The following is a 19,623-nucleotide window of genomic DNA, read 5'->3' as shown; positions in this document are numbered from 1 at the left end:
CTCTAGAGCCCACAAGCCACAACTACTGAGCCTGCGTGCCACAACTACTGAAGCCCATGCTCCGCAACAAGAGAAGCCATCGCAATGAGAAGCCAGCACACTACAACTAGAGAAAGCCTGCATGCAGCAACGAAGACCTAACGCAGCCAAAAAAAAAAATCAGAGTCTTAACATTACCTTTAAATATGTAGACAACATTTCTTGCACACATACTATGTGCCCAAGCATCATTGTATGTGCTTCATACGTATTATCTCTTTTAATTTCACCACAACCCTACACTCTAAAGCTGCTACCGTTATCCTTATTTTTCGGATGAAAAACCTTAAGTGCAAAGAAATTAAGTAACTTGCGTGAGGTCTCATAGGCAGGAAATGGTAGAGTCAGGATTTGAACCCAGGCAGTCTGACTTCAGAGCCTGAATTCTTAAATACTATGCTGTGAATAGTGGTATGTGGATACCACTATTATATGAGTAAAGTACTTCAGCTTATGATAGCTAAAATAAATTCAGAAGCAAAAATTACAATGTGTGGGCTGAGAATCTTAGCCTTATGGATCAGTCCACCCAGTGGATATTTTATCTGGTTGGCTGATTCTATAACTTATATCAGCTAATCTCCAGTAACTATGTGTCCAATATTTACCTTTTTCTGTAATCTCTCCTTTTTATTTTGACTGTTTCTCTAGCTACTGGTCTCCTGTATAAAAGAGAGCAGAATAGAACAAGTAAATATGGAAGATTGGGTCTTGGAGACTTTTCATGAGTTTATGAGCATGACTTTATGAATTATGTACAAAATATATTCGCTGTTCTTTGCCAAATGCATAGAAGAAGAGTTAGAAGAAAATGAGTTGGTTATAAGAAAAATAGTATTTCATTGAATCAAAAATGCCTTCAACTGTACCAAGAGAAAAAACAATGTCAATTAAACGATGACACATCCTCTTCTTATCACATAGAATTTGAATTTTAACCTTATTGAATATGCTATCGTAATCTTATTTAGACATAGCTATAACAGAAGTATTAGTATCTATGACCAAATTTTTGTATGCAGAGAAAGTGACAGACTATGTTATGACTGCAGCCTGGCTGATAGCATTAGTAGGTTGGCACAGGTTTTAAAACACTTCCCAATTTCAAAGAGTTTTAAATGTAGGGGGAAAAAAATATATCTCAAAACCCGTAAAATTCCTGAAATACCACAATAGGTCTGAAACCATCATAAGGAACTATAACTGATTTTTTTAAGATATTATTTGAAACTGATATTTTGTTAATTTCATAGTCTTTTTATAAAGACTATGACTCCCCATGAGATTAGTTGGTATGATAAAATTGATCTTGAAGCAGTATTAGTAGGTAAATGTAGATATTTTAATTCTTTTTTTCTGCTTTTTCTTTCAGGTGAACAGTGTGAAAGAGCTAGACGCCTTCAAGCTAAAATGATGACTAATTTGGTTATGGCCAAGGACCGTTTACAACTATTAGGTATCAATTAATGAATTGTATAACTGGAATGAGATGTATTTAAAATCTTAAAATTTAAGATTTAAAATCTTAAAAGTTTAATGAAACTTTAAATGCAGATGGAAATCAGTGAACTTGAAAATGTGTTCTAGGCTTTCTTTTAACTTCTGAAAATTTCTAACGTATACGAAACAGAAGAGTTTATTGAACTAATTATCCATCACTCAGCTTTGGTAATTATCAACTCATTGTCGGTCTTGATTTAAGACTGGCAAACTATAGCCTATGGACTAAACCCAGTTCACTGCCTGTTTTTGTAAGTTGGCACAAAGCTACTCTCATTCCTTTGTATATTATCTGGTTGCTTTCATGCTACAGTGAGAGAATTAAGTAGTTGATACAGAGATCATACAGCCTGCAAAGCCTTTTAATATATAGCTTTTAAAAATATTTTAATATTTACTACTGGCTCTTTACAGAAAAAGTTTGCCAACCACAGTTTATATCCCTGCTTACTTTCCCCAACTTCATATTACTATTTTGAAACAATTTCTCGATATCTTTTTGTTTCATTTATAAGTATTTCATATCTCTAAAAGATAAAGATGCTTTAAAAATAAAATTGCCAAAGTAAGGAGATTGTCGCTTCTAACGTTTCCCTTCTAACGTTTCCCTTCTTTCCGTCCCTCCCTTATTTCCTGTGTATCACTTATTTTTTACTTTGATTTGTAACTAGAACAAACCTTCAAAAAGAAAACTCATTTCATTATAAAACGAAGGTAATGATTCTTCCCTCTGGGGACGCTGTGAGTATTAAATGGGATGATGGACATGACTGCCAAAAAAAAAAAATTGCCAAAATACCATTATCACACCTAAAAAATAACCAATAATTCTTTTAATACTAACATAAACATAAAAGTAATGGCCAAAAAAATGGTCAGTGTCCAAATTTATATATAATATATAAATAATGTGCAGTCAGTATCTCAAAATTTAATAACTCGTACTATTTTTTTAATAATTTAATTGTTTGAATCAGGATTTCAAGAAGATCCATACTATACATCTTTTAATATACAAGTCTGTTTTTTCTTTTTCTTGCAATTTATTTGCTGATGAACCAGATCTTTTCCACGTAGTGTTTCCTGCAGTCTGACTTTCGCTCCATGCATCTCCGTGTTATCTTTTAGTATGTTCTTCTGTCCTCCCTATAAATTGATAGTTGGATATAGAGCCTTAATTGGATTGAAAGTAGATTTTTATTTTTTAATGATAAGACTACTTGATAGGTGGTTTTGTGTTTATCCATCAGTATTTCTTGTGATGTTAGCAGCAGTTGATGACTTACGCCTAGTGACATTATAATTGTCATTCTTTCTGCATTCATCAGCTGTAAAAGGTCTATAAAGAGAAACTTCTCATCTTCTGTTTGATGGTATAGGTTTTAAAAATATATTCTTAAGGTAAATCTACTCCTCAAACAAGGTGGAACTAAAACCCACCCTTCTTGGGTGGTTCTGCCATAGCTTGATGTGATAGAAATAGTAGCAACTTGGTAAACAGGCAGACTTTATTTGTTGCTCTGTGCTTTTGATAAGTTATTTGGCATTTCTGAGTCTTCTTTATTTCATTTGTAATATGAGGCTAATAGATAATTATTATCTCACTGTATTTGTGACTATGAATTGTTGAAGGAACCTAACCCATAGTAAGTACTCGAAAATGCTGGTTTTTGTTCATCTCCTTACCTGTGTGTAATCACCACCCCTGCTTTTGTGTACATATATACACATATGGTTTTTATTAATTCACTTATTCATTCATTCCTATATGGTCCATGGTGTTTATAAACTTTGCCCCACATTTTTGAAAGAGAAACCCTTACTGTTTTCAGATAGCTAACAAGGCAGTGTTCTCCTGGCTTCTGTGGCTGACAGTTTGCTTTCTTACTTCCCAAGTGATGGTTATTACTGTGTCAAATAAAATTACATGTTACATCAAGGGTTGTTGTAGTAAAATAATTATCTAATTGTTCTAGTTGGTCCTTTCTATGTGTTTTAGCTATAACACCTTTTCAGTATATGTACAAAGTATCAATGTATGTGATGCAGATTAAGTTTGATTATGGAACATTTTGTAACATGTTTCAAATTGAATAATCGTTGGTTTTTATCTTTTATCAGTATTTGAAATTGTGATATGGTAAAAGAAGCAACTCATCAATTCATAGACTTGTCTTTAAATGCAACTTAGTAATTTCTTATTTGTGTTGTTAGAGGAGAGGACAAAAAGATATATAATATAACATGAAGCTAGGCTTTAATAGAATTAATATTTGGTTGTTGTTGTTGTCTGTTATCCTCAAAAGTGCTATATGTCCATTCATGAAAGATGTTACTTTAAAAAAGAGACGGTGGAATAAAAGACATCATCAACATTTTCCTGTCTTCTGAGAACGCAGAATATCTGGGAGTTATATACCAAAGACAGTAAAAAAGAAGTGTGCACAAGTGCATAGTAGAGCATATTTGTGTATTATGTGCTGGTTAAAAAAATGGAGCTTTTCAGAGGTGGGATGCCTGATAGGTATCTAAGTAGTATGGAGAATAATAACTGGGAGTTCCCTATACAGACTGGTTTGAGAGGATGTAGCATCTCTGATAAAGATGGGAAGAGTTCATATGTATTACATATCTTCAATTTAGTGATAGTGAACCTTAGAGCAAAGCTTAAGTGTAAAACCTGCTGTAGATAAAAAGATAATTTTGGCGTTGGTGTCTGGTATACTTGGCAATTACCCTTTTTAAAAAAAATTTAGCTTCATTCAAGGTCCATTTATTAAGTCCTTACTCTGTACTAGGAACGGTGCCAAGGGATATAAACTGAATTTCTTTCTTTTCTTTTTTTTAATTTATTTTTGGCTGTGTTGTGTCTTTGTTGCTGTGCGCAGGCATTCTCTAGTTGCAGCAAGCAGGGGCTACTCTTTGTTGCGGCACGCGGGCTTCTCATTGCAGTGGCTTCTCTTGTTGCGGAGCATGGGCTCTAGGCGCATGGGCTTCAGTAGTTGTGGCACGTGGGCTCAGTAGTTGTGTCTCGCAGGCTCTAGAGCACAGGCCAGTAGTTGTGGCGCACAGACTTAGTTGCTCCGCGGCATGTGAGATCTTCCCGGACCAGGGTTTGAACCTGTGTCCCCTGCATTGGCAGGCGGATTCTTAACCTCTGTGCCACCAGGGAAGCCCTGAATTTATTTCTTAACTCGGGAAATATTTATTGGGTGGTTATCATGTTCTAGGCACTTAGGATATAGACAAGGATCCTTGTGTCATAGAGTTTATATTCCAGCAGGGAGAATACTGACAGTAGGCAATAAACATAAAGAATAAATAAGTTATTCCATGTGTTAGAAGGTGATAAATTTGTGGAGAAAAGAAAACATAAAACAGTACAGGGGATTAGGAGTAGATGGGAGATGGTCTGGGTTTTTAGTTTTAAATAGGATAGTCAGGGTATATGCCTCTTGGAGAAGTTGACATGACCTGTAAGTTAGCCTTACAGGTATCTGGGAGAAGAGTGGTCTGGGGAGAAGTAAGAGCTGATGCAAAGCCTTAAGAAAACACATCTGGTATGTTTGAGAGGAGCAAAGAGGCCAGTGTGCCACAGCAAGGAGAGTATAGTAGAGATGAGGTCAGAGAACTAATGGTGGTGGGGTAGGCAGAGGGGGCGGCCATTACAACATGCAGGACCTTACAGGCCACTGAAGATTTGCGCTTTTGCCACCTGTGAAGTGGGGAGCAGTTACAAGGATTTTTTAGGAAAGGAGTAACATCATCTGACTTCAGTTTAAAAAGGATCCCTCTGGTTGTGATGTTGCAAGGGTATGTTATGTACCAAGGAGAGCAAGTAGGACAACTATTGTGGTAAGCTAGGAGAAAAATGATGGAGGCTTGGACCAGGATGATACCAGGAGTAACAAGTGGTTGGATTATGATTGTAGTTGAAACTTGAGCAAACAGATTTACTGATAGATTGGATAAAATGTTCCTGTGTTTAGGCTCTTGTTGATATAGTGGAGAAGGCAGACATAAATAGATAAATCATCATTACTGCAGGATGGAGATACACAGATATTTTGTAGAGTTGGGAAAATAGGTGTCTGAGAAATCTTCCTGGAAGAAACCTAAAGTGGGGATTTAAAAAGATAAATAAAAGTTATTAATGGTTGGGTGGAAAGATATTCCATGAGGAACTAACAGCATGAACATAGACTCAGGGACAAGGAAAAGCATGGTGCTGGTAAAGACATGAATTTGGGATTGCTCAGGCATAAGAAGTGTAGGCAGATCATGGAGGGCCTTGTTGGTCATATAAAGGAGATTGAGTGCTAATCTGTGGGCAATGGGAAACTGCTAAAGGGTTGTAGGCACACAAGTTATGTGGTAAAATTTCCCTTATAAGTAGATCACTGAGATGATTGTGTGGGGATTGCACATGAGGGGATCAAGAAGCAAGGTGACTTGTTTTATTTTAAATCATTGGTTAATCTACACGACCTTTAGTCATTCTAAAAAGAAGCATTAGGGCTTCCCTGATGGCGCAATGGTTGAGAGTCCGCCTGCCGATGCAGGGGACACGGGTTTGTGCCCTGGTCTGGGAGGATCCCACATGCCGCGGAGCAGCTGGGCCCGTGAGCCATGGCCGCTGAGCCTGCACATCCGGAGCCTGTGCTCTGCAACGGGAGAGGCCACAACAGTGAGAGGCCCGTGCAAAAAAAGAAAAAAAGAAAAAAAGCATTAAACTAAGCTTACTTTCTTCAAAAAAAGAGAATTGGAGCAGGTTCACATTAGCTGTGTGCTGCTATTGTGTGTGTGTTTTCATGCATATAAATCCAAACCCTGCACAAAAGTTCGATGACTTATTATTCTTAGTTATTATCAAAACTAAGGATTTAATTTCTGTTTATTTTTTACTATATAATGAATGTTTATGTGAACTTTTTGTTACATTTCATTGAAGAGTTTTAATTGATAAATCAGACATTTACAAATCAGTTCTTTCTAATTTATGTCTTTTACCAACACAAATGGTTTCTTTCTCAATATGGTGATTTGAAGAGTATTATCTTTGAGAAAAATCAGATGACCTACCTGTTAACTAACAACAGAAAAAGGGCTCCAAGGTATATTGTATCAGCCAGTTCTAGGATACAAAAGCTGTGCAGTACTTTGTGCTTTGTGTAAAAAGGGTAGCTGCTATTTAACCTGTCCCAAAGGCATGTGTGGTTGTACCATAAACCAAGCATGGCGCCTGCTTGTCTGACATTAGAAATGAAAGTTTAAAAGAGTTAGTATATATGTGCTACATTTTTGCATATATTCATCGACTTCTTAGTACCAGAGGAAAGAATCAGTAATGATAACTTGGAGTATTTCAACAAAATAAATACGGTCAAAATTGAGCCCTATTATGAATGACACTCAGAGCAAGTACTTCATGTGTTATTTTATTTAACCCTTGAGACCCTCGGAAAACTGACGCTAAAGCAAGTTCGTACTAGTGAGTAAGTGGTAGAGTGTCAGGGTGTTCGTCAGCTAACAATATGGATTGACTTGACTGGGGAAAGAGTGTAGCAGTGATGTAGAGTGGCAAGGAAGCTCAAACCGATACACTCTTGGGCTTCAGGTGCTAGAGGTAGAGACCTAGATCTTGAGAGGATTTGTTGTTGTTATCTGAAGTGGGAGTAAGGTTGAAATAATCCTTTAAAATCTTTGATTAATTTAAAAATAGGCAATATATGCACATGCCACAAAATTTCAAAAGTTTAAGTTTGAAAAGCATCCATCCCATGCTATGCCCCAGCCACTCATTTCCCATCCCCAGAGGCAGCTGGTATTACCAGTTTCTCTGGGTCTTTTTTAGAGATAATTTTCATATATTACAAGTATACATGTGTGTATTTAAATAAATGGTAGGGTACTGTACACACAGTTCTGCAGCATGCTTATTCCATTCTGCTTTATTACATTTATTTTCTGCCTGACATACATTAATGTAGCTGAATATGGCATTTCCTAGACACTCCTTACAGTTTCCTTCTGTGTCATTTCTCCTTTCCTAAATGTCCTTTTTTTTTTTTTAATCTTTACAGATCCCAGCCAACTCACAGCCCACTTCCTCTGTAAAGCCTTTTTAATGTTCTCTTTGTATCTCTATCCTGCTCTCCCTACACAATGATTTGGACATATTAGATATTCAGGAAGTATTTGCTGGCGATGGTAGTGATATAGAATTGCCTCAGGTTACCAAACCTGAATAATGCATATTTTGAACATAGTCATTCACTTGTTCATTTCTGTTGCTATTTTAATGTCTGAGTTTTTACTAATTATGTTGTTAAAGGTAATTCTATGTAAATGCCAAACCCTTCATTATGTAATAACTTTGTAACACCTTGAATCGTTTTTCATTTTCACATATACATTTTATTTTTTATCATGTATTTTTTTCTTTTTGTTTATTTTTTTCTTTTTTACCCCCCTCTGTTGCATAGAGAAGCTGCAGCCAGTTTTGCAGTTTTCCAAGTCACAAACGGACGTCTATAATGACAGTACTAACTTGACATGCCGCAATGGACATCTCCAGTCAGGTGGGTTTAGGTTAACTAACATGTAAAATAACAAAGCTTGCATGCAAAGTAGAGTCTTACTTAACCTGATAATGTTGATTTGATTTTATAGTGGTAGATTTGATTGGTTTTTGTTTGCACAGGGCTGTGTGGAAAATACAGTAGCCCTATCATTCATGGTGTGTAAACATGTAATAAATAGGGCATAGCCATTCTCAACATGTTATATTTGCATATTTTACAACCTCCAATTTTTGAAATTATAAAATATGAAGGTTCATTTTCCTAAATTATTAAAATATTCTTTTGTTTCTATCTTACTTTGAGCTTTTGTGTTTTTTTCTATGGGTACCTGTACCAAATTTTTATGAAGTAGTGTTTATTGAGACAGAAATTTTAATTTTTCTTTGTTATATACCAATTTTCAATGCATATATATTTTCATTTATATAATACATGAATGTTTTATCATAGCACCTGTTAGAAAAAGTTTGAAGCTGAATTCACATAGTGAGGAGAAGCATTAGAATACTATTTTTCTTTTTCTTTTGTCCATGCCGCGTGGCATGCAGGGACCTTAGTTCCCCAACCAGGAGTCAAACCCTACCCCACTGCAGTGGAAGCACGGAGTCTTAACCACTGGACTGCCAGGGAAGTCCCCTAGAATACTATTATTTACTATGGGTTAAATTTGTTTTCCATAAACTTTGGTCATCACATCAACTCCTACAGAAAATTAAATGCTTTTTTGTTTTGTTTTTTTCTTTGACACCTTCTCTAGTTTTATTGGTAACTTTTTCAGAATTCGTTCTGTGTCCAGTACTTAAATTTTATTAAAGTAAATATTACTTTGTTCAAGTTGTAGTAGAAAACCCTTAGTATAGACTATAGAACAACTGCTTTCTTTACTTGTATGTGATTAAAAAAAAGTTTCAAGATTTATTTTTTTGTTTGTTTGCTTTTATCATTTTTATTGGAGTGTAGTTGATTTACAATGTTGTGTTAGTTTCAGGTGTACAGCAAAGTGAATCAGTTATACATATACATATATCCACTCTTTTTTTAGATTCTTTTCCCGTATAGGCCATTACAGAGTATCGAGTAGAGTTCCCTGTGCTATACAGTAGATTCTTATTAGTTATCTATTTCATATATGGTAGTGTATATATGTCAATGCCAATCTCCCAATTTATCCCCCCCCCGTTACCCCCGGTAACCATAAGTTTGTTTTCTACTTCTGTAAATCTATTTCTGTTTTGTAGATAAGTTCAGTTGTACCCATTTTTTAGATTCTACATATAAAAACGATATTATATGATATTTGCCCTTCTCTGTCTAACTTACTTTACTCAGTATGACAATCTCTAGGTCCGTCCATGTTGCTGCACTTGGCATTATTTTTTTCTTTCTTATGGCTGAGTAATATTCCATTGTATATATGTACCACAGCTTTAAAAAATATATTTTATTATTTATTTATCTATTTGGCTGCGCCAGGTCTTAGTTGCTATACAACATTTTCTTTATCCATTCCTCTGTTGATGGACATTTAGGTTGCTTCCATGTCCTGGCTATTGTAAATAGTGCTGCAATGAACAAGATTTCAATAAAGAAGAAATAGTGTGAGTGGATTTCTTGGGATGGAAGAGACAGTTGGTCATCAACTCTTTCCCTTGTGGCTTCACCTCTCCCTTAAGGAGTTCTCAGTCTGGTTTGGTCTTCCACTACAGAGCCCCACCTTAGTAACTATATTCATTTTCCCATTCCCTCCTGTATCTGATTTAAAATAACCTTTTCAAGTATAGAGAAGTATTTTGTCTGTTTCTTTTAGCATGGCTGTGAAGGGCTGACATCTTCATAATGAACTGTTTGAAAAAACAAAGAAATGTAAGAATGCACCATGTGTAAATAGTGAAGTTTCCAAAATACAAATTTGAGATCCTAATAATCCTACCTGAGTAAATAGCAAAATTTTCTAGCCCTGAGAAGCTGGTATGCCTTTCCCTTGTTATCTTGATTTTTTTCTACTTAATTCCACATGTGAGATCCCATTGTATTTTTCTGCCATGTTGGGGGACAAAAGCAGCTTTCTCTTCTGGGACCCATTAAAAAAATCAAACTGTCTTATTTTAAATACCTAGTTATCAATTCTGTTCTTTCTTCTTGTTGGGGGGACATACTGACTTCACAGCTAATTTATGCAGCACTGGTGTTTGATTCCCGTTGAGCCTTAGTGAATCAGCTGGCTCATTCATGCCTAGTTCATTAGTGTCACCCACTTATGGAACATTCTATGATGTTTCACTTGGATGAGTTACTTCTTCTCTCTTAGGAAGCAGATATGCCAAAGTCTGCTTACTACTTTATGTGTTATCTACAATGTCCAATTTTCAAGTCAAAATTATTAGACGTGCAAAGAAATAGGAAAGTGTGACCCTTACTCAAGAAAGAAATCAGCCTGTAAAAACTGATTCTTGACTGGGCCCACATGTTGAATTCAGCAGATAAAGACTTCAAAGCAACCATTATAAATATGTTCAAAGAATTAAAAGAAAATATGGCATCTGTTAACAAACCTGCAATCTTAGCAGAGAATATAAACTAAACAATAAAAATAATGGAAGTTTTAAAGTTGAAAAGTACAGTTGGTGAAAAAAATTGCTAGATAGCCTCAACAGCAGATTGGAGATGTCAAATGAAAGATTCAGTGACCTTGAACTTAGATTAATAGAAATTGCTAAATCAGATGACTCCAATATCAGAAAGCAGATTAGTCATTGCTTAGGGCTAGGGGCAGTAAGAGGAATGGAATGCAAATGGATACAAGGAAACTTTTGGCTATGATGGAAACATTTTGTATCTTGATTTTAGTGGCTATTTTGCCAATATATTATACATTTTAAATGCATGCAAAATATTATACATAGATTATACCCTAAAATGTTGATTTAAAAATACTGAAAAGGTTTATAAAGAGAAATAATATTCCCCTTCCCACCTGTTATATCTCCCTTTCTTACCTGCACCCCTAGTTTGGCTCCTCATACAATATTTAACTCTTTGCTATTTTTTCTCATGCTCATTATACTTTCAAATATTATGCTTTTATTGCTATTCCTGATTTATGAGTTTTTGATATGTATTGACTTCTTTTTCAGGTAGAAGAAGGTTTAATTCTCTTATGCCACCAATATCCTTCATTCCGTGTGTGTTTGTATATATGTACATATATATCACTGTTTTTAGTTATATTGAAAAATTATATTTCATATTATTAGAAACTTAGTAAATATTGTTCACCCAAAGACAAATAATATATTTTAATTGTTTTCCCTTTTGGGTTTTTCCTCCCCCCAGGTTGTCTGACTTTTTTCTTGCTCTCTAGCTTCATATTACAGATTTTTACTTCTTTCTGTGTTTAATTTGCTTTTTAACTAAAAGGCCTCCTTTAGTATTTCTTTTAATGAGGGTTGTAGATAGTAAACTCTCTCAGCCTTTCTAGTGTCTGAAAATACTCTCATTCTTACGTGACTGGTCACCTGAATATAGAATAAATGAAAGTTAGCATTGATTTTTCCTTCAGCATTTTGAGCATACTCCGTTGTCTACTGACCTTTGTTATTTTTATGAAAAGTCTGCTGTCATTCTCACAATTCCTTATGAAAATTTCCATCCATTTGTAATCTTAGGACTATATATTTTCTGTTTGAAGAAATTCTTCTCCAGTCTCCTTTTTTCCCCTCTGAAATGCATGATACTTATCATCACCCTAGACAGACCTTGCTTTTATTCACACCTTAGCTTTTCCTTATTGTCATTCCCTTTTCTGGATTGCTTTCCTGCTTCTTCCTATAGGGTCATTATATTAGTTCCTTGAACATACGGTACAGAACTTTGCATTTGTTTACTAGAAAAGAACCCTTGGATCTCAATTCCCTGACCAGGATCTAACCTGCTCCCCCTGCATTGGGAGCACGGAGTCTTAACCACTGGACCGCCAGGGAAGTCCCTAATTTACTGTACTCTTAAGTTCCCTTCTTTTGTTTCCTTAAGCCATATTAAGCGATTTGATGACAAGAGCAACAATAAGGCTTTTGTCTTTAAGCTAGTCTTTTCTCTAGACTACTCTAATTTGCTGACTGATTTAACATCTGTCTTCACAGTGAACATTGTTATTCATAAACTCTGATGTTTGTTATATAGTATATGAAAATATTATTTAGAAGCAGTGAGATTTGAACATTCAGAAGTCTGTAATTTATGTAGAAGAGCACAGTAGCTAGGTCAGGTAACCTTTTAGATTTAATTGAAGGTGTCCTATATGTGTTTATTTGCATACAGGGTAAAAATACTTGGCGATTTAACCATATCTTTATACCCTTTAAATTAAATTTATTTTTTTAAACTTGGTGGCACAGACTAGACTTTCATTCTATTTTGTAGTCTTAAAAGTTTGGAACGAAGTGCTATTTTTTTTTTTCTCCATACAACCTATCCCTAATGCCTTTACTACATTTTGTTTGTTTAATTTTTGGCAGCTTTTTTTTTTTTTTTTTTTTTTGTGGTACGCGGGCTTCTCACTGTTGTGGCCTCTCCCGTTGCGGAGCACAGGCTCCAGACGCACAGGCTCAGTGGCCATGGCTCACGGGCCTAGCCACTCCGCGGCATGTGGGATCTTCCCGGACCGGGGCACAAACCCGTGTCCCCTGCATTGGCAGGCGGACTCTCAACCACTGTGCCACCAGGGAAGCCCTGGCAGCTTTTAAACAAAGAAAAAAAAAAGAAAAAAACATTTTGGCAGCTTTTTGCTTGGTACCTTTTTTATATCCTCCTTCTGTCCCCACAAATAAAGTTATTTCTTTTTATAGCAAATACATATTCCTTATAAGAAAATTATAATATACATCAGGAAAAGGAAAAAGCTAAATAACCCATAATCTTGCCCACACCCAGTAATAACCCTTATGCACACCCTAGTATATATTCTGATTGAAATCTTATTTTGAAATATTGTTGAAGTAAAAAAAAAATTATTAGTTTTACAAATTTGTACTGGTCTTTATATTTTTATAATGTTTAGCCACAATTTTCTAACCATGATGATTTTATTTTTTTCCTTGCTAGAAAGTGGAGCTGTTCCGAAAAGAAAAGATCCCTTAACACACACTAGTAATTCACTGCCTCGTTCAAAAACAGTTATGAAAACTGGATCCACAGGTCTTTCAGGCCACCACAGAGCACCTAGCTGCAGTGGTTTATCCATGGTTTCTGGAGTGAGACAGGGACCTGGTCCTGCAACTGCCACTCATAAGGTATTTGGAGACAGTAACTTTAATTACTATGCTGTTGCAAATAGAAAATTTTGAACATCATATGCTTGCTTAAGTTTATTACAAGTACTTTATAATACCTTAGAGAATCGATAAGTTTCTACAACACTGAATGAAATTTTTCTTTTTTTTAATTTAGATTTTTAAGACTCTTAAGTAGTAGCGGCAACTTGCTACTAAAAAGCAAACCTCTTTTTTTCTCTATTATTTATTTATTTTTGCGGTACGCGGGCCTCTCACTGTTGTGGCCTCTCCCATTGTGGAGCACAGGCTCTGGACGTGCAGGCTCAGCAGCCATGGCTCACGGGCCTAGCCGCTCCGCGGCATGTGGGATCTTCCCGGACCGGGGCACGAACCCGTGTCCCCTACATCGGCAGGCGGACTCTCAACCACTGCGCCACCAGGGAAGCCCTCTCTATTATTTTTTAAGCAAATTTTTTTTAACTCCTTTTGGTTCTAAATAGGTTTTTTAATAGTAAGTTTGCTTATCCAATCTGTTTCATATAATACTGTATAATTCTTTTTTAAAAAAATTAATTTATTTATTAGGCCGCATGGTGCAGCTTGTGGTATCTTAGTTCCCTGACCAGGGATTGAATCCGAGTCCTTGGCAGTGAAAGCGCCGAGTCCTAACCACTAGACCACCAGGGAATTCCCTATAGTTCATTTAAAATTTGTTATTCTTTTAATTATTTAAATCTACATAAATGTTTTATAACATTAAACATACATAGAGTTTTGTTACAATTCTAACAAGGATCAAAATTGTATGACTGCATTGTGATACAGACTTTTTATTTTATAGTAACTGAATCTCTCTGGATAAAATCTTCTATAAACCCACTTCATGCCAAATGTAGTTCTATAGTGAATGCCATTTTATCTTGGAGTAAATATACAATTTTTGGATTTTTATATCCATTTTTTGCTACTTTTAAGCCTTTAATTCTGTGAACATTAAGGTTGACTCACATGTGAAAAGTGCAAACGTTATGTTGTGTTTTCACATTAAAATTTTGTGTCCTTCAAGAGTACACCAAAAACAAATAGAACAAATAAACCTTCTACCCCTACAACTGCTGCTCGTAAAAAGAAAGACTTGAAGAACTTTAGGAATGTGGACAGCAACCTTGCTAACCTTATAATGAACGAAATTGTGGACAAGTAAGTTTTGTCATCTAAAGTGTTTTATGGGGTTTTAAAATTTTTTTATTTATGAAATATATCATGAGTGAAATGGATAATATATACCTTGTCTAATTTACATATGTAATTTTTATGATGGTTTTCAATTAGTGTAAATGTAGAAAACCATTGCTTTACTGATATAACTATAGTTTCACAGTTAACATAAAAATGGCTGTGTTACATAGAGCTTAGACTTAATATTATAATAACTGAAGTATATTTCTGTTACGGAGCTAACTGAAATTCTGTTTCTTAGTGGAACAGCTGTTAAATTTGATGATATAGCTGGTCAAGAGTTGGCAAAACAAGCATTGCAAGAAATTGTTATTCTTCCTTCTCTGAGGCCTGAGGTAAGGATTTTATGTTATCATTTTCCTATAGCATCATCCATTACTGAATCCATAGTACAGTAAAGAAGTGTTTGAGCTATACTAGAATGATTAGTTCATATAACAGTAGGTTAGATGTCTTTTAAAGGAAAAAAACATTAGCAGTTGATGTTGACTAGTTACTTATACTGGAAAGGAGAATAAATATAATGGTTCCTAATTCCCAATCCATTTTTAATTAAATTTATAGGAAAAGTAGGTAACAGGAAATAATTTTTATATCAAGGTAAGAGAGATTTAAAGTTAAGAAAGAATCCGCCTGCCAATGCAGGCGACATGGGTTCGAGCCCTGATCTGGGAAGATTCCCACGTGCCGCGGAGCCACTAAGCCTGTGTGCCACAGCTACTGAGCCTGCACTCTAGTGCCCGCGAGCCACAACTAGGGAGCCCGTGTGCCACAACTACTGAAGCCTGCACACCTAGAGCCCATGCTTCGCAACAAGAAAAACTACTGCAATGAGAAGCCTGCACACCACAACAAAGAGCAGCCCCTGCTCACCGAAACTAGAGAAAGCCCACGCGCGGCAATGAAGACCCAATGCAGCCATAAATAAATAAATAATAAATAAATAAATAAATCATTATTTTCAAGATATTAAGTCATCAAAGTAAGTGGAGAGCTGGTGAATGATGGGTAGGGACCTCACCTTTCATCCCTTATTTTTAAACTCACTAAGGAAGTTAGGTAATCTTGCAATCGATAATAAATATTTAATTTTCCACACATAGCATTGTTTTTCTTTTTTCAGTGCTTCATTCTTTTTTATTGGCGTATAATTGCTTTACAATGTTGTGTTAGTTTCTGTTGTACAATGAAGTAAATCAGCCATATGTGTACATATATCCTCTCCCTCTTGGGCCTCCCTCCCATCCCTTCCCATCCCCTCCCATCCCACCCATCTAGGTTGTAACAGAGCACCAAGCTGAGCTCCCTGTGCTATACCGCAGGTTCCCACTAGCTATCTGTTTTACACATGGTAGTGTATTTATGTCAAACCTAATCTCCCAATTAGCATTATTTTGGATTCTCACAATTCACAGATTGCATGTTTGATGCTGTTCTGAAAATATTGCAAAAAATAAATATGAGGATCCAGCCTGGAGTAGTTATTTCTCTTCTCCTAGGACTTTCAAGTCTTAATGGACTCATTTACAAAATCTCGTGAAAATAGATGTTATATGGCACATTGTGATGAATACGCTTTTAAATGAATTTGTTGTGTGGCTCTATTTTTCTAGAGTCTATGTCACTCTCATACTACTTTCATGGTGTTTATAACTTGTGAGTACCAACTATACTGAAACTTACTATTTTTTGAGTCCACTTTCTTTATTTTTCCTTCTTGCTCACTCTAAGAAGCAGTGTGCATGAAATCACTGGTTTAATATACTAATTGAAATTTTCTTAATACACAATAAAATAGAGAATTATTAAAATAGAAGGCATTTGTCCTTTTATGAACCAAATTTATCTCTTGTACAACCTCAGGCCACACTTTGAGGAAACATATTATAGCTTGTATTTGGGCTTACTTTTTGCCTGGAGTTATATAAGAGTAGTAAATGTAGCAGAGTGAGTATTGACAAAAAAATGCTTGTTGAAAGAACTCATATAATTGTAGACCTGTTAAGGATCTTATCAGTCATCTAGTCCATTTGTGGATAAAGAAACTAATCCTGAAATCCAAATTTCTTGCTCAAGATTATAATTAAGTGGTGGTTCTAGGAAATGAAATAAATAAGATTCCTAACATTAGACTGCCGCCTCAAGGCTATAACTGCCAGCTAATTCTTGTTTTTTGTATTTGTTTTTTTACTGTATGTGTAATTTAATAGTAATTTTTTTACATCTTTATTGGAGTATAATTGCTTTACAATGGTATGTTAGTTTCTGCTTTATAACAAAGTGAATCAGTTATGCATATACATATGTTCCCATATCTCTTCCCTCTTGCGTCTCCCTCCCTCCCACCCTCCCTATCCCATCCCTCTAGGTGGTAACAGAGCACCGAACTGATCTCCCTGTGCTATGCGGCTGCTTCCCACTAGCTATCTGTTTTACGTTTGGTAGTGTATATATGTCCATGCCACTCTCTCGCTTTGTCACAGCTTACCCTTCCCCCTCCCCATATCCTCAAGTCCATTCGCTAGTAGGTCTGTGTCTTTATTCCTGTCTTACTCCTAGGTTCTTCATGACATTTTTTTTTCTTAAATTCCATATATATGTGTTAGCATACGGTATCTGTCTTTCTCTTTCTGACTTACTTCGCTCTGTATGACAGACTCTAGGTCCATCCACCTCATTACAAATAGCTCAATTTCGTTTCTTTTTATGGCTGAGTAATATTCCATTGTATATATGTGCCACATTTTTATCCATTCATCTGTCGATGGACACTTAGGTTGTTTCCATCTCTGGGCTAGTGTAAACAGAGCTGCAATGAACATTTTGGTACATGACTCTTTTTGAATTATGGTTTTCTCAGGGTATATGCCCAGCAGTGGGATTGCTGGGTCATATGGTAGTTCTATTTGTAGTTTTTTAAGGAACCTCATACTGTTCTCCATAGTGGCTGTACCAATTCACATTCTCACCAGCAGTGCAAGAGTGTTCCCTTTTCTCCACACCCTCTTCAGCATTTATTGTTTCTAGATATTTTGATGATGGCCATTCTGACTGGTATGAGATGATACCTCATTGTAGTTTTGATTTGCACTTCTCTAATGATTAATGATGTTGAGCATTCTTTCATGTGTTTGTTGGCAATCTGTGTATCTTCTTTGGACAAATGTCTGTTTAGGTCTTCTGCCCATGTTTGGCTTGGGTTGTTTGTTTTCTTGTTATTGATCTGCATGAGCTGCTTGTAAATTTTGGAGATTAATCCTTTGTCAGTTGCTTCATTTGCAAATATTTTCTCCCATTCTGAGAGTTGTCTTTTGGTCTTGTTTATGGTTTCCTTTGCTGTGCAAAAGCTTTGAAGTTTCATTAGGTCCCATTTGTTTATTTTTGTTTTTATTTCCATTTCTCTAGGAGGTGGGTCAAAAAGGATCTTGCTGTGATTTATGTCATAGAGTGTTCTGCCTATGTTTTCCTCTAAGAGTTTGATAGATTCTGGCCTTACATTTAGGTCTTTAATCCATTTTGAGCTTATTTTTGTGTATGGTGTTAGGGAGTGATCTAATCTCATACTTTTACATGTACTGTCCAGTTTCCCCAGCACCACTTATTGAAGAGGCTGTCCTTTCTCCACTGTACATTCCTGCCTCCTTTATCAAAGATAAGGTGACCATATGTGCGTGGCTTTATCTCTGGACTTTCTATCCTGTTCCATTGATCTATCTTTCTGTTTTTTGTTTTTTTTTGCGGTACACGGGCCTCTCACTGTTGTGGCCTCTCCCGTTGCGGGGCACAGGCTCCGGACGCGCAGGCTCAGCGGCCATGGCTCACGGGCCCAGCCGCTCCGCGGCATGCGGGATCCCTCTGGACCAGGGCACGAACCCGTGTTCCCTGCATCGGCAGGCGGACTCTCAACCACTGCGCCACCAAGGAAGCCCTATCTTTCTGTTTTTGTGCCAGTACCATACTGTCTTGATTACTGTAGCTTTGTAGTATAATCTGAAGTCAGGGAGCCTGATTCCTCCAGCTCCAGTTTTTATTCTCAAGATTGCTTTGGCTATTCGGGGTCTTTTGTGTTTCCATACAAATTGTGAAATTTTTTGTTCTAGTTCTCTGAAAAATGCCAATGGTAGTTTGATAGGGATTACATTGAATCTGTAGATTGCCTAGGGTCGTAGAGTCATTTTCACAATGTTGATTCTTCCAATCCAAGAGCATGGTATATCTCTCCATGTATTTGTATCATCTTTAATTTCTTTCATCAGTGTCTTATAATTTTCTGCATACAGGTCTTTTGTCTCCTTAGGTAGGTTTATTCCTAGATATTTTATTCTTTTTGTTGCAGTGGCAAATGGGAGTGTTTTCTTGATTTCACTTTCAGATTTTTCATCATTAGTGTATAGGAATGCCAGAGATTTCTGTGCATTAATTTTGTATCCTGCAACTTTACCAAATTCATTGATTAGCTCTAGTAGTTTTCTGGTAGCATCTTTAGGATTCTGTATGTATAGTATCATGTCATCTGCAAACAGTGACAGCTTTACTTCTTCTTTTCCGATTTGGATTCCTTTTATTTCCTTTTCTTCTCTGATTGCTGTGGCTAAAACTTCCAAAACTATGTTGAATAAGAGAGGTGAAAGTGGGCAACCTTGTCTTGTTCCTGATCTTAGTGGAAATGCTTTCAGTTTTTCACCATTGAGGATGATGTTGGCTGTGGGTTTGTCATATATGGCCTTTATTATGTTGAGGAAAGTTCCCACTATGCCTACTTTCTGCAGGGTTTTTATCATAAATGGGTGTTGAATTTTGTCAAAAGCTTTCTCTGTATCTATTGAGATGATCATATGGTTTTTCTCCTTCAATTTGTTAATATGGTTTATCACATTGATTGGTTTGCATATATTGAACAATCCTTGCATTCCTGGAATAAACCCCACTTGATCATGGTGTATAATACTTTTAATGTGCTGTTGGATTCTGTTTGCTAGTATTTTGTTGAG

The 19,623-nt window shown here is 36.1% G+C and overlaps 1 protein-coding gene across 9 annotated transcripts in view; it reads left to right on the top strand.

Moving 5' to 3' along the window:
• SPAST (spastin) overlaps positions 1–19,623 on the top strand; it is a 62,470-nt gene that overhangs the window by 17,650 nt on the left and 25,197 nt on the right. For 6 of the 9 annotated variants that reach the window (XR_004482480.2, XR_004482479.2, XM_004268194.2 and 3 more), the window contains exons 3-7: positions 1,412–1,495; positions 8,025–8,120; positions 13,224–13,411; positions 14,460–14,593; positions 14,874–14,967. Coding sequence is in view for 7 of the 9 variants with exons in the window: in XM_004268194.2 (XP_004268242.1) it covers positions 1,412–1,495; positions 8,025–8,120; positions 13,224–13,411; positions 14,460–14,593; positions 14,874–14,967 (596 nt within the window). In the remaining 2 variants the exon portion in view is untranslated. The remainder of the gene's footprint in view (positions 1–1,411; positions 1,496–8,024; positions 8,121–13,223; positions 13,412–14,459; positions 14,594–14,873; positions 14,968–19,623) is intronic. The other 3 variants (XM_049696325.1, XM_049696324.1, XM_049696323.1) reach the window with 1 other exon arrangement.

This window comes from Orcinus orca, chromosome 13 (genome assembly GCF_937001465.1).
Source record: "Orcinus orca chromosome 13, mOrcOrc1.1, whole genome shotgun sequence".
Lineage (NCBI taxonomy): Eukaryota > Metazoa > Chordata > Mammalia > Artiodactyla > Delphinidae > Orcinus > Orcinus orca.
Note: the sequence above shows the minus strand (reverse complement) of the source record. Positions and strands in the feature narration are given on the sequence as shown.